Source organism: Takifugu rubripes, chromosome 1 (genome assembly GCF_901000725.2).
Source record: "Takifugu rubripes chromosome 1, fTakRub1.2, whole genome shotgun sequence".
Lineage (NCBI taxonomy): Eukaryota > Metazoa > Chordata > Actinopteri > Tetraodontiformes > Tetraodontidae > Takifugu > Takifugu rubripes.
This window is the reverse complement of record NC_042285.1, coordinates 24,500,395-24,514,637: the sequence shown is the minus strand read 5'-3', so window position 1 is coordinate 24,514,637 and position 14,243 is coordinate 24,500,395. Positions and strand designations below refer to the sequence as shown.

Here is a 14,243-nt window from a genome sequence, read left to right as displayed (position 1 = left end):
GAAAGGTCATAAAAGAAGTGGAAAGATATAGTGAGTGATATACTGCAATAATTATACGTGGCTTCTCCAGCTGCTTAAAGCTTCAACCACAATCATAATCACAAGAGCACTAAGCCCACTAAAGACAGATCTCTATGAAACCATTTTAGTAGCAGACTTCTTTTACTCGTCAAAGGTGACAAGAGTTCATCAGACCTTCGGTTGCTCCTTTGTCCTCAGTCCTCTTGACTCTAAAGTGCTAAATGCCCTCTGACATTCCCGATCTTTGACACTCACGTGCTTGTAATGGAAATATGATGTCAAATTGCAGCGTGGTCAATCTGATTATATTCCCATCTGCTGTGTCCCAATCGATATCTTAAAATCTTTTGGCTTCTTTGGATTCAAACCTGATCATTCTTCTGAGTAGTTTGTGTTGCCGCTCCTGAGATCACATCTTTAATACGTTTTAGAGCAGTAAATGTTTGATCCGGAGCCCAGCTGATCTGTCATTCCATGATGCTATGAAACGCTAGATAACTGCTGCGATAACTGTTGATAGAATAAAGCGCGGATATTTGATTGGCACACTAAGGCGATGCTCGAGAATTCTGCTGAGCCAGCATAGGTCTTAACCTCATCCATCACCACGCCTTTCGCGTATCATTGTTTTCAAGGCGCTGCTTCTTGGGAACTAACGCCGCGGTCCGGCCTTCCCCTGGAGGCCGGCCAGCCAAAACCCAAAAGCATGTGCACTTGTTTTCAAACAGCGTCTCCTATCTGTGTCTAACGTACGTTCAGAAAAATGTCCACCCCTCGCCAAATCTTTACTGTAAATACAAACATTTTCGTCTCCGTGCTGCTGCAGGACGGTGGTTATGCCGATTGCCAACGAGTTTGCGCCGGACGTGGTTCTGGTGTCGTCGGGCTTTGACGCGGTGGACGGCCATGCCTCGCCACTGGGAGGATACAAGCTAACAGCAAAATGTAAGTAAAGGCGACGGCTGAAATTATTTAAGCCCTGTAGGTCTGGAAAAATAAAAGTCACGAAGGGTGCTACGTCTGGTTTAGAGAGGATTGTGAGGAATCTGGGTCAGGTTCAGTGGAGGAAAAAAAAACATATGGATGAATACATAGATCGAAAATCCTTTCATCCCGGAACAAAGAGATCAAAGATGGCGACCAAACCTAAACACAAAGCTGCAATTATTGAAATAAAACCTGTCTTATATTAGGACCGGTGCCCCTCAGTAAATCCACCGTGCAGCCCCCCCTCTCTGGAGTTACCCTTTTTCCTCAAACCCACTTTTTTTCTTTGAACAACATCCAAAAGGGAAGTAAGAGCTTCGACATCACTGCTCGTCTCACCCCCACTCTCTCTCTCTCCCCCTTTGGTGTCATTTCCTGCCCGTCCAGGCTTCGGCTACCTGACCAGGCAGCTGATGGGTCTGGCAGGCGGGAGGGTGGTGCTCGCCCTGGAGGGCGGTCATGACCTCACAGCCATATGCGATGCCTCCGAAGCCTGCGTCTCTGCTCTGCTTGGCAATGAGGTAAGTAGGAATGAGCAATTGCTGAAAAATCCCCATCAATGGTAAAACTGTGTGCAAAGTCATGTGACTCAACAGATCCATTTAGAATTTAACGAGAACTGAGGTCAACGATGGAAGCTGGGTCCGGCGTAAACACCATAATAACCTTTATAGGTGATATGGATAATCCCAGTGACGCAAACCTCCATTTTAATAACTTTGGATTTCATTTAAATTCCAATTCCTGTTCATTTTCCTTCTCTCCCTTTTTGTGAGGGTTGTGAGACATTTTTTTGATGCGGGTGAAACCTGCATCATCCGGAACCGTTTTTCTCTTAAAATGCTTTGAGGACAACAGTTTATTACTGGCATATAAACTCAGTGATCTAATGTACATTTCCAGCTGTAACTAAATGCTTCTTATCATGAAAACACAATCCCCTCTGGAATTTTATTGGATTTCCATCCATCATTGGACAAATGTTGATGCGTAATGCAGCACATAACTATTCAAATTCGAATTTGTGATCATCCTCAATCGGTCAGCCACAAGGCTTCGGCCACGCTGAGGACGATTCCTCATCATTAACGTCTTCCTTCAGCAGCCTACACAGGTTTTTTTGCGTTTAAAAAGGTTTAACAAGTTGACACAATATCCAACTTTATTTATATAGTATTTGTCTGGAAGAGTTTGGTCCGCATTGCTGGCAGTAAGTCGAACTTGTTTCCAGTGAGGGTTGCTCTCCGCCAGGGCTGCCCTTTGTCACCGGGTAATGACCGAAAGAACAAGATCACGGGTACAAGCGGCTGAAATGAGCTTCCTCCGTAGGGTGGCTGGGCTCTCCCTTAGGGTAGGGTGAGAAGCTCTGCCATCCGGGAGGAACTCGGAGTAGAGCCGCTGCTCCTCCGCGTTGAGAGGAGCCAGATGGGGTGGCTTGGGCATCTAGTCAGGATGCCCCCTGGGCACCTCCCTGGTGAGGTGTTCAGGGCATGTCCCTCCGGTAGGAGACCCCCGGGAAGACCCAGGACACGTTGGAGAGACTATGTCTCTCGACTGGCCTGGGAACGCCTGGGGATCCCTCCGGATGAGCTGGTAGAAGTAGCTGGGGAGAGGGAAGTCTGGGCTTCTCTTCTTAGGCTGCTGCCCCCGCGACCCGACCCCGGATAAGCGGTAGAGGATGGATGGATGGATGGATGGATGGATGGATGGATGGATGGATGGATGGATGGATGGATGGATGGATGGATTGTCTCAAAGTGTTTACTGGAACCAGGAGCCTGCCAAAGCAACAGTGGCAGGATATATGCTGCCTTTTAAAAGGCAGAAACCTTGAGTAGGACCAGGCCCATATCAGGGGGGACCCTCCTGCTGATGGGCGGCCGACAATATAATCTTTGTCCTATATGCACAGTTAGATTTACTGGGCAATCTTAAGCCTACATGTTGTCTTGCACTCTCTTGGGGAAATCCACGTCTCATTTTCACCAAGCACAAACACGTCAAAAAGAGGATTTCCAGGCAGAAGGCTAATTGTGGGTGCGTGTAGGCTGGCTGGGGGAACTGAACAAACATCAGCACTCTGTGATTCATGCCGCACAACAGAACAGCAACTTCTCAACACCGCCTACTCTTTTCTTCCAGCTAATGGAGGGGCCAGAGTACAAATTTTTTTCCCGTCACATTTTCTCCCTCCGAAAAGAGGCATCAGTGTTCTTTAAAAAAAAAAAAACAGAACTGTTTTTTTTATTTTTATTTTTTTCAGGAATTGTGTTTTCAGTCCAGAAATTGCATTTCCAGGATGTATCCCAAGCCGACTCAGCCAGCTTTTTGTTAAAGCTTGGCAGTTGGATTGCGTCTCTAAAGTCCACTTGTAATCTGTTGCCGTTTTGATCAGAGTCCAGGTTATCTCCAAGCTCTAATAAACAGGACAAAAATAAGCATGTGTTCCTAGGTCTGCAGCCAGACTGGATTAGGAAGGCTCCTCCGGGCACTTAAACTGTGCTGATTTATTGTCTTGAGTATTTCTGTTGTCTGAAACAGATGGGGGACCTGTTGTGGCTACCCTGAGGCCAGAGCGATTGGATTCCTCTGCATCCTCTGTGTCTTTTGGGTGCAATCACAACAGAATTTAGGAGTGTCTCAGGTAACTCTTTATGTCAGTCGCTGATGTGTTAAGTTCAACCCAGGACAATTACATTTAAATTACATTTACAATTTCATTGGCAAGCTTGTCCTGTGTGCATACTTTATAACAAGTTTTCCAGTTAAGTCATGTGAGAAGTAACTCAACTACCAAGGAAACAAGCTGTTCTCAGCGATACCAACATGCAGGAGTATATTTTAAAAGTATAGTCTTCAGAGAGCACATACCCAGCAGCTTTTGCCTTTACCTAGTTTATTAAGGTGATCGAACCTCCGGATTAAACTTGAAGTACTTGGTTGCTTTACCTGCTAAACCCATTATCTCCTGCCCAGTTCTGCATGCACATACTGGCTATAGAGACTGCTTATTAGACATTTTGAACATAATGGTTAAAAAAGACATAGATTATAGAGCCAGAAACGTTGTATTATGCTGTATCTGTGCATTGCTCAGCCTTTTGCTCTGGTCGTGCAGGCCGATTGGACTATAAATGAGTCTTTGGAATCAGCGGCGCTCCGCCTCAGTCCTAGCCTCACAGCAACATAAGCGGAACAATAGCCAAAACGTATTCAGAAGAATACGTTTTGGTGACCTCAACCACAACCGACAGATGACCTGCAGCAATGTTAAGGAGACACGGGACTGAGAGGTCTCAGCTGGAACCTTGCAACACGCTTATTAGCTGTATTGCTTTTGAAGATGACGGCACCTCTGTGCGCCAAACTTCTCAAAGAAAAGTAGTAAGTGAGCTGGAGCAAGAGTGAAAATTCATAAACTACAGGCTTAAAACTATAACCGAAGCGTATTTCCCTGCGCTGTGCCCACCGACAACATCCATCACAGCTGGAAAGGATTCAGAAATTCAAGGACACCTCAGCGGGGCGGGATACCTTTTTCTGCCACAGAGGATTTTGTTCGTGACACGTCTGAAGGACACTCGTGTTATTCACAGCACCGCCCCTGCAAAAATAAGGAGTAAGATCGGGAGGCTCGCTTCTTAGGTTTCAGCGGACTGCAGAGCGTCAGCCCCAGCAGGGGTTTGGAGGAGGTCACTCAACGGGTGCCACAGGGAGCTGGAAATTTGAAAATAGGCAGGAGTCAGGCAGCCTCAATTTCCTCAGCTTTTGCAGGATGGACCTCTCACACACGCACCCCGGGGCCTGTCATCGGTGCACATCTGAGAGTAGTTAGCCTCACACCTCTTCCAGCAGGGCCAGTCCAGCCTGCACTTACCAGATAATCAGGGCAAATGGTCTAATCATTTGGTATCGGAATGAAGAAATCCAATGTTAGGAAGCGGCTATAAGGACTCTGCCCAGCTATGCAGGATTTCAAAAACTGGACAAATATGGAATGTTTTTCTTTAATCAGTGCAGAGCTTTATTTTGACTCTTGTAGAGAAACAAACTTGCTAACATTTAAAGGGCGATGTTGCATCACTATTGATTGAGCCACTTCTCACGAGAAAGGTCAAAATACATATATGTCTCCAGATTGTGCGATGCAGTATCGTAACTTTACAGTCTTAATCAAACCTGTGAAAACATTCAACAGTTCCAGTATAAATTTAAAAAGTCATCATGACGTGTTCGAGATGGACAGGATGTCTCGTGTACATGATGGGTTGGAAGGTGATGAAAAACACATGTCGTCGTGGACTTGCTAAGTTTAGATCCAGAGCTTTTCTGGCAGCAAGTGATGTCAGCTGTTTGAACAAAGGCAGATCAGCCTGTCATGTTGAGCTTTGATAAGTGATGGCAAAGAAAAAAAAGGAAAGAAAACGGGCTAAAATGTCCCTGATCACTTTGAAATTGCAGGAAGCAAGTGTTTTTATCATAATCTCGGCAAAGGTCTCTGTAATGAAGTTGGAATGTAGCTGGGAAACGTCAGCGTGGAACTGAGCCAGAGGGAAAGATGAAAGGCATCAGTTCTTTCTTTCCTTTGCTGACAAAGTCGGGCTGTGACCTCTGATGGCGAAGGCAACAAAAGAAAGACACAGAAGACTCGTAGTTTAAGGACGTCTGCAGCGTCCTCCCATTCGGGCGATGGCACAACTGGCTAATTTTGGACGTGAATGGGTTATTTCTAGAGTCCATATTTTGCTTAATTCATGTGTGTTGGCTGGCTTTGAATGCGCCAAAGGAGCGGGCCCACTCACTGGGACCACAGCTGGATTAACTGGTCAGCTGCTTTTGTTTATGGAGCTTTTCACTGCCTGAGGTTTTGTATCGTCTGGAAGCATCCAGCACTCAGGACGTCATAGTTGTCTGTGACTGAAGCATATACTGAAGCCACAACCATAAAAATGGATTGTGAGTACTTTTCACCCATAAATACACCAGTTTTTCCCATAGTGTATTTTATTTAATCTGTCTAAAGGTTAACTTACATAATGGTTATTTTGGCATGTGCTCATTGTTTAAATGTTTTTTTGAGAGAGAAATTCCTTGAAGTTCTCAGCTTAATGTCAAATGTCGAGTGCAAAGTAGCAGATCCAGTACCCTGAGGTTCTATTTAAGTTCATCCCTAAGTTAAAATAAAGCTTTGATATAAATCATTCTCGTGACTGGTAGTCTACTCATAGTCCACACATTTTACTTTTCGCTCGGGTGATAAACATATTTGGGCTTTTATTGGCACCTTTAGAGGAGCTTTAATATGCATTAGGTTTCATTTAAAAAAACCACTCAGATTAATTGAGAAAGAAAGGTTTTAAAATAGTTGAATGCCTTTCATGGGTTCCTTTGTTCCACCCGTCGCTACAGCGTAAGCTTTTTACTTAAATATCTCATGAATGATGCATTGGCGGCTGCACGAGTCGACTCAGAACTTAGAACTAATTGATGATTGCTCCCAAACAGATGTTGGCCCTGTTGAAATCATGGTTGATAGCAATTATATGATAAACAGCGGCTAATATGTTAATTGCTGCCATCTGTCAGCGGAGTTACAGTAAAATGCTGAACTTCCCCTGTCCCCCCACCCCCCATGGGCCACCACCCTCAGACTGGAGGCAAACCCAACCCCACGTTCTGAAACAGGGTCACCTGCTTTGCAGAATGCACGCCATTACCTTGCTCAGTTAGCATAACATAATCAACCATTTCTGCGCCTGCCAGCGTGCACACATGGACGCAGTAAACAATGGATGCCTTATGCACCCCTCTCTGGCTGAACAAGTGGATTTCCTCTTCTTTCCACTGTTTTGGTTTCAGCCTCCCTCAGGAATGTTTTCACCGGGCACATTCCTTAAACGTGGCTTCAAGATTTCCATGGTGTCTGGTTTTTTTGGGCCCGATGTGTTGAATGGCTGTGTCACACAAAGGAAATGGCCATATAAGCGCTCATGGTCACGGCAGTCTGTCTATAAGAGACATTTATCCAAAAAAGAAAACTTCAGAAGTGCAGGATCACAGACTTGTGACACGCAAAAATGTGTGTATGTGTTTTTATATGTGTCTGTGTGCACGGCCAAATGTGTCTGTTGGTGATACTCGCCAGGTGGGGGCCCCTGGAGTGCCCTGACAAGAGCCATTAAAGTTTATAAGCATGAGGCCCACCTGTCAATCATGCTGACAGGTTGCCCCCATCCAACCCCGCTCGTAAGCGAACCCCAGGAAACCCCAGAGAACCCTGACCCAGCTCAGAGGGCCGGGCTGGGTCACTCCTGGTAAGGCGAAAGGTTGGTGGCTGCAGTCTGGAGTTGGGGAGAAACATCAGAACATCTGAGAGTACGCATCTGGAATACAATCCTGTTAAATGGGTCGGCCATGGCCTACCTCAGCGTGGAGGTCTTCCATTGAAGATGAGTTGCGGTCCCCCCCCCACACACACACACACGTGCTGGAGCGTAACTCTTTAATTGGACCCAAAATAGAACTCCAGGAAGGAACTGGTGGATCAAAGATTCTGTCGATTGCAATCACTCGTGGAAATGGATCTCTGGACACCTGTAGACCGAGAACCAGAGCCTTCATGGCAGCCTGAGACGTGCCGATGTGCCTGAATTAAATCCACAATTTGATGGTAATTACAGGATTCCAGATCACAGACTGAGCAGGATTCAACAGAGACTTGTTATGATCTGTTAAGAGAATATTGAAGGCATATTTGTAGCTTTAGTTGTGATGGCTCCTGAAATTCTCTGGGAGTGTGAAACAATACACACTCGTGGAGCAGACTGGGAGTTTTTAACAGAAAATGTGAGCGCAGAACTCGTCCTCGTGGGCCATAAAATCTGGTCTGGTGTGAATAGGGATTGAGAGAAAGCCAGCACGGCTGTAGTCGGCTAGTGTAGAGATGAACTGGCTACAGCTGGCCTCCATTATAGAGTTAAAAATAGTCTGTTTGCTGCACCTGTTTGGAGCCGATCGCCGACGGCCCACGTGCGTCCCACAGCCGTGAAAAGATGACGTTAGATGTGATATAACGTTGATGTGCAGCCGTTCACAAATTCCTGATTTCCTGTTGGTGCACGTGTGCCTCGGACCATCCCTCTGTGCAAGAGAGGGTGTCGTGCCACAGAAGGATTGAGGTATCCCTCAGCCCCTGACCCTCACAGGCCTCCACTTACTATTGGTTTTGACTTAAAGAAAACTTCCCGCTTTAGGGAAGCGGGGCCGTTCTTTTTCCTTTTCTTTACGTGTCTATTCAGTCGGTCCTTCCTTCTACTGGGATTCCGTGTCGCCTGTGCTAGAATGTAAAATTGAGTGGGACTGTTTGACAAAATGGGATGAGAAAGTGCTGTATGTACAGTTGGCCAAAGGGGAAATTGGATCATTCCGGGTTGGGAGGGCACATTAGGGAATACGCTCGTTTCCTCTGAATTGCGGCTCAGAGAGTTTCATAAGTTTAGCTACATTCCCCGAAGTGATTGCGTGTGTGTGCCGATGGGCCGTACACGTCGGAGTGTGAATCGGATGTGCGTGGGACATCTGCGTCCACTACTACACGTCTAGGGCGGGGGACACGGCACAAGGAAGCCATTGTAGTTTGTGTTAAAGAGTAGCAAAGCTGTCGGTGAGTGGGAGGAGGTTTGCATCCGCGGGGCTCTTTTCTATTGTGTCAACAGTTCAAACTTGTTCTCTACCTCATGGAGTGATTCAGTGCTGGGCTGGGGTCCACGCTGGAAAAGTGATCCCTTAAAACCAGGAGCTGACTGCATGTGCTGGAGGGAGGAATCCCCCATGTGTCGGTACAATGGAATACTTTAGGAACTGGCCCTGTTTTGCTTATAGTATGGAGTGCATTCTAAAGACTTAGTTTACTTTAGATTACATAAATATCTGGAAAAATCTGGTGCTGTTTTACATTCCTCAGCCACCAATCTAGAAATTATGTTGATTAGAGGCAAACGTTCAAAAGCACTGTGCATCAAATCTAGTTAAATCTTTTAGATGGGTGGGAAATGCAGCTAGATGTGGAATGTGACATAAATTGAAGTTTCCTTTTTGTTTATTTGTAGTTGGAGCCAATCCCCGACAAACTGATGCAGCAGCGGCCGAATGCTAACGCCGTCCGCTCCATGGAGAAAGTTCTCGAAGCTCACGGTGAGTGAACAGGACGGGGGGGCGACAACAGGTCTGACTGTAACACAGGTTATTGCTGGTAACGGTCCTGCTCCTGGTCCTGGTCCTGATGGTTTCCCTCTCTTGTGGCTTACAGGTAAATACTGGTGCTCGCTGCAGCGCTCCGCCTCCACGCTCGGTTGCTCCCTGAGCGAAGCGCTTCAGCGCGACACAGAAGAAGCGGAAACCGTCTCTGCTATGGCCTCATTGTCTGTTGCCAACAAGCACATGGGAAAAAGGTAAGGACTGCCTTAAAATGGCAATATTTCACGACAGATTCCTGTCTTATTTTTAGATTATCAGTAAAATGAGACATGCCCAAGAGCGTTCATGATGTTCACTCTCCCTCAGATCCGAGGAGGAACCGATGGAAGAAGAAACATCCTGAGATTTGGACCCACTGGGAGGCTCTGGCAGCGTCCTCCTCCAGTCTGTGTCATAAACGCCGGTTCTGTGTCTCAGTCCTGCCACCCCAGGATGCCACACTGGTGTGGGAGTGGACCAGCGGCGCCTGTGGTGTTAAACAGAACTCTGATTATGACCGTTGGATTCACCAATCAGCCTAAATGTGTCGTACTCGCTTCAGCGCCTCCGGTGTGAGAGGACCAGTTCATCCACCGGACGGTGACACATCAGAGCGCCGGTGGATTTAAACACTAGACGAGCTCTATTAACCGTACACGTAATCTGCAGCCGTCTCCTCCTGAACGTCTCTTCTAGCTTTGCTTCATCCTCGTCGTTTCTTGGATCTTTCGTTCCCGCGCTTTTAGGAGAACCAGATGAGAGGGTGACTTTCTAACAGTGATTTCGATATAGACCGTGAGTCCGTGCCTTTTTTGGTTTTTATAAAAGCATGTGGATTTTTCCGTTTCTGACAGAAAGCGCTTTGCCTTAAACATGTTCGAAAACATGGCCTCTTCACCCCCAACAACTTCTCTCTTCTGCCTCGGCGGCCCATGCCTGCGTGTTGGCAGCATGTTTACCTGTCATCCAAGCAGCCTAATGTCTCTTCCTGTGCCTCTACCCTCCGATTTAAAGGTTGTTCTCAAACGTGTGATGCTTGTTCACTCTTAACTACAATTATTTGGACACAGATTCTCACACTGAGGGATGCTTTCTTTCTTTCTTTCTTGCTTTTTTCAATATGTTATAATGTCTGGTCAAAATCTGTTGTTGGTACAGTCAGAAGAACACTGTAAAATTATGGGAACAGATCGAACGATTGCAAAATATTTGGACACCCCCCTTGCGGGGAACTTACACAGAAAAAACATAGAAAACAGAAACTAGCAACACAATTTTCTTTTTTTTAATTTGGTGCCAAAAGTGAAAGTGTTGTTTTCTGCTCCGTCATCTGTTGTCACAACGCCAGTTTCAGCGCCGTCTGATTGCTGTAATCAATGAGAGGGTTTTCCAGTGCCCGTTCTCCGCAGTTGTACTTTGTACTTTATTTTCTGGTCGACCAGCAGGCCAGTTTTGCACCTACTGAGCCAAATGTTCTGCAACCTGGCAGCACTCGATTCCTTAAAAAGCAGAAAACGTTCAACATTACTGGAGCCTTCACAGATACGCAGGTTGGCCATGATCGCGTATGCAATAACGTACCTCTGTAGTACCGTTACAGGTGCTGAACTCTTTAGCACCTGTCTTCTATTCTTCTTTCTTATATTATTTCTTATATATTCCAGTTGTGTAACTGACTGGTTGCCAGGTAACCTCATTAACTGTCAGAAGTTATATGAACTGCTGCGGCCTCTCATTGCTGCTTCCCAGCCTCTTAAAACACATTTTCGGCATCAAATTTAAAAATTTAGCTTTCAGTTTTCATTAAATAAAATAATTGTAGATCAGCTGATAACTGTTGGATGTTACTGATTGACAAACCATCACACTCTGTTTACATTGGATGTAAAACCAGTCAGCCTAAATAGTCACAGCCTTATCACTGTATTTACCATAACAAGGGACAGAGAGGAGGTTAATCTCATTAGGGCCAATTTGTTGGATCGGCCCTCTCTTTAGGGGCCGGGTTGTAAAAACGGCTCCACCACCTGGGATTTTCTAGTGCCGCACAGACTCCCAGCAGCTGCTTTACCGTGTTTAGCCCCTTGTTAAGCACATCTGCTGCACAAATGTCAGTTGGTAAGAGGCAGGTGTGCACATCTGGTGGAGCACCAGCTGTTCTTTATAAATTTGCAATGACACATCTTTTTCTCCTCGTGATTTGTTCTCCTCTCCCCGCCAGTTGACGAATCTCTGAAGGGCAAGGAGTGATTATTAATTTTGATTTTAATTGATGAAGACGCTCTACAAACACTGTCGTATTAAAGTAAAGAAACAACTCTTGTGGCTGTCACCATGTAGCGCTACCAGCCAGACTGCACGAGCCGCTGTGGTAAAAATCGGATCTTTCTTTCTAGTATCTTTCTTCACAAACTTTTGCTACAGCGATCCCTCCACCTCATGTCTGGAGTGGTCAGGGGCGCCTTCGTGTCATTTTTGGATTCACATTTGACGAGTCTGATCAATATTATCAGTGACCAGGAGGCACAGTGCTGTGGCATTTACTGTCCATAGGAAAACTGACCTCCTGCGTATTCCTGCTGTGCTTCTCTTCATTCCTCCTCACCTGCGTCTCCGATGGCGATCCTCATTTGTACCTTTGTTTTCTTGTTTTCTCTGGTACATTGTACAGCTGACATATTTCACCTTGAGTGAAGTTTCAAATTTGACTTGTTGTTACATGAGCATGTTCTCGGGGGGGGAGGTGAATGTTTGTACATTGTAAAATGATGAACAATTGTGTATTTACTGTTTGTTTATAGTAGATTTATATATGAAAAGAAATGAGTATATTCTATAAATCTATACAGATTGAAACATTATGACCGTATTTCTTACGCTGATGTTGAAAATGTTAACGAGCACCATGTACTGTCCTTTGTTACAGACGCTTACGTGTTCAGTGGCTTTTTACTGGTTGTCTTTTCTAACTCGGCACTGATGACTAGTTTTTGCTTGTTTTCATTCCATCGTTGTCCTCTCGGCCGGCGATTTTCTCGCGGATGTTTCCGCCGTTCCACATCTGCCTTCTGAGTGTCAGAATGGAGAAACACACCCGCTGGGTGGTAGTTTTAAAGTCCCGGCGTTTTAAAGAAAAGTGTGACTGAAACTCAAAGATTTTGCACATTTAAAAGTCACTGTTGAGGTAAATTCCAACATTACCAACTACTCCTAGACTCCTAAATCCTCATATTTGACCTCAACCATATGAACTTCCTTCCTGTACTTTCTAATCTTACAGTAAGCCAGAATCTGGGGTTTCCTTTTGACCCACCTTACAAACCCCACAATCATTCACTTTTTTGTACAAACATAATTACGAGGAATCATTTCTACGATGATTTTATTGTAATCTAGTGCATTTTTTGTAGCTCAACTGAATGTATCCCACCTCTACTGAAGTTACACTGATGCTTGTGTTGCCGACCAGTTGCAGAAAACTGCTCACACGCACCCACACACACACCCGCAAAAGGTTTTTTATTAGTATCAGTTCACATCATATCAGGCTAATGCATGTAAAAGCCCTGTCCTTTCCCATTTATATCAGAATTACACAACCATTACCTTTGCTCCTCTATTATTTGTGAAAACTTTAACCAGCCCATCACATCACTGGAAACTCCTGACAGCTGGACCTTTCATGGTTTTTAAACACGAACAAAAACTGTCTGCTTGCTTCAATCATCTGTCGTCACCGCTGGCATTAACTCGTGGCCGCACAGAAAAATAATCCCTGCCACGCTCGGCTGTGGTTTTTGTCAGAACCCTCTTAGTTCAGTCCAGCCAGGTCCAAAACCTCTTTTTCTCTGATTCCTTCTGCATGCCCCTGTACGTCTGCATGTCCCACCTTCCTGTCGTGTCACACATCGGCACAAGGGCTTGAGCACTGATGACGTTCGTGTATTTCACTGTATTTAAACTGTTTCCTCTCGCGTTGCTTTGTTTTCTGCTACAGAAGTGTTTTGAGGCCGCGTCCGTGTTGCTCTTTCACCTGTAAAACACGGAAACGTAAAAGCCTGAAGACTTTAAGCGAATTTTTGCCCTCAGTAGAGGGTAAAATGGCATCGAACACTTGTATAAAAACAATATTTTAGAAAAAGAAGCTTTGTAAACTGCAGAAATAGAATGCAACTTTTTATTTAACCCAGGCAAAATGTGACTATGGTGGACGTCTTGGTGCTTTGTCACATCTGAATTTTAACAAAGGGCTCAATCCAGATGCCTGATCTTTGCTATGGTTGGTCCATCCCACTAAATAAGCCAGTTTTCACTATGACCACTGTGGTTCAAAAACAAACTTCTAGTTTACATGTGTATAAAATGCATCTTCTTTTTTTATCAGTTATGTTTTTGACTTGTACCACCATTGTTACAGAACTAGTACATTTTTCTGGGGAACCTTTGCTCTAACATTTTGTCTTTGACATCTCGGTATAAAGTATTGTTTTGGAAAAACTTTATGGTGTCTTTTTTATTATTATCTTTTAACGAGCTGATCCTGGATCCTATTGTGAGCTGCTGGCAGGAGGCGGTGGGTCATCGTGCGTCTTGCATCACAATAAAAAATGGAATAATAGTGTTTGACTTGATCCAATTAAGTTTGGCGGGTTTCCTGATGATTTACTGCCCAGCTTTCTAAAACAACCCTCCCAAAAACATAATAAAAATATGCACATTTGTGTGTAGGAGTAAATGCTGACATCCCTGCAGGATTTTAAAAAATATCCTGAATTTTAACTTTTAAAATTTTTCATTTCTTATCCCTTTTCCACATTTTTGTGGAATTCTCAGTTTAGTCCAGTGGGAGGCAGCATTGCTGGAACGGGGTCCCACAGTAGCTTTGACTGGGATTAGCCACCCATTTGGAAAGGTCGAAGGTCTGAGCTGGTGTCCAAATAAACAGCAGTGAATCCCTGTTGGTGGTGGAACTAACGCTAAGACAACAGTCCTAAAGCAAA

The 14,243-nt window shown here is 45.0% G+C and overlaps 1 protein-coding gene across 6 annotated transcripts in view; it reads left to right on the top strand.

The window, feature by feature from the left end:
* Positions 1 to 13,742, top strand: part of hdac4 (histone deacetylase 4) — a 79,879-nt gene extending 66,137 nt beyond the window's left edge. For 5 of the 6 annotated variants that reach the window (XM_011611939.2, XM_029829811.1, XM_011611936.2 and 2 more), the window contains 5 exons: positions 848 to 966; positions 1,396 to 1,529; positions 9,117 to 9,201; positions 9,317 to 9,458; positions 9,571 to 13,742. In XM_011611939.2, the coding sequence (XP_011610241.1) occupies positions 848 to 966; positions 1,396 to 1,529; positions 9,117 to 9,201; positions 9,317 to 9,458; positions 9,571 to 9,607 (517 nt within the window). In that variant the 3' untranslated portion in view covers positions 9,608 to 13,742. Of the gene's footprint in view, positions 1 to 847; positions 967 to 1,395; positions 1,530 to 1,604; positions 2,195 to 9,116; positions 9,202 to 9,316; positions 9,459 to 9,570 lie in introns of those variants that run through there. The other variant, XM_029829865.1, reaches the window with a different exon arrangement.
* The last annotated feature ends 501 nt before the right edge of the window (positions 13,743 to 14,243 follow it).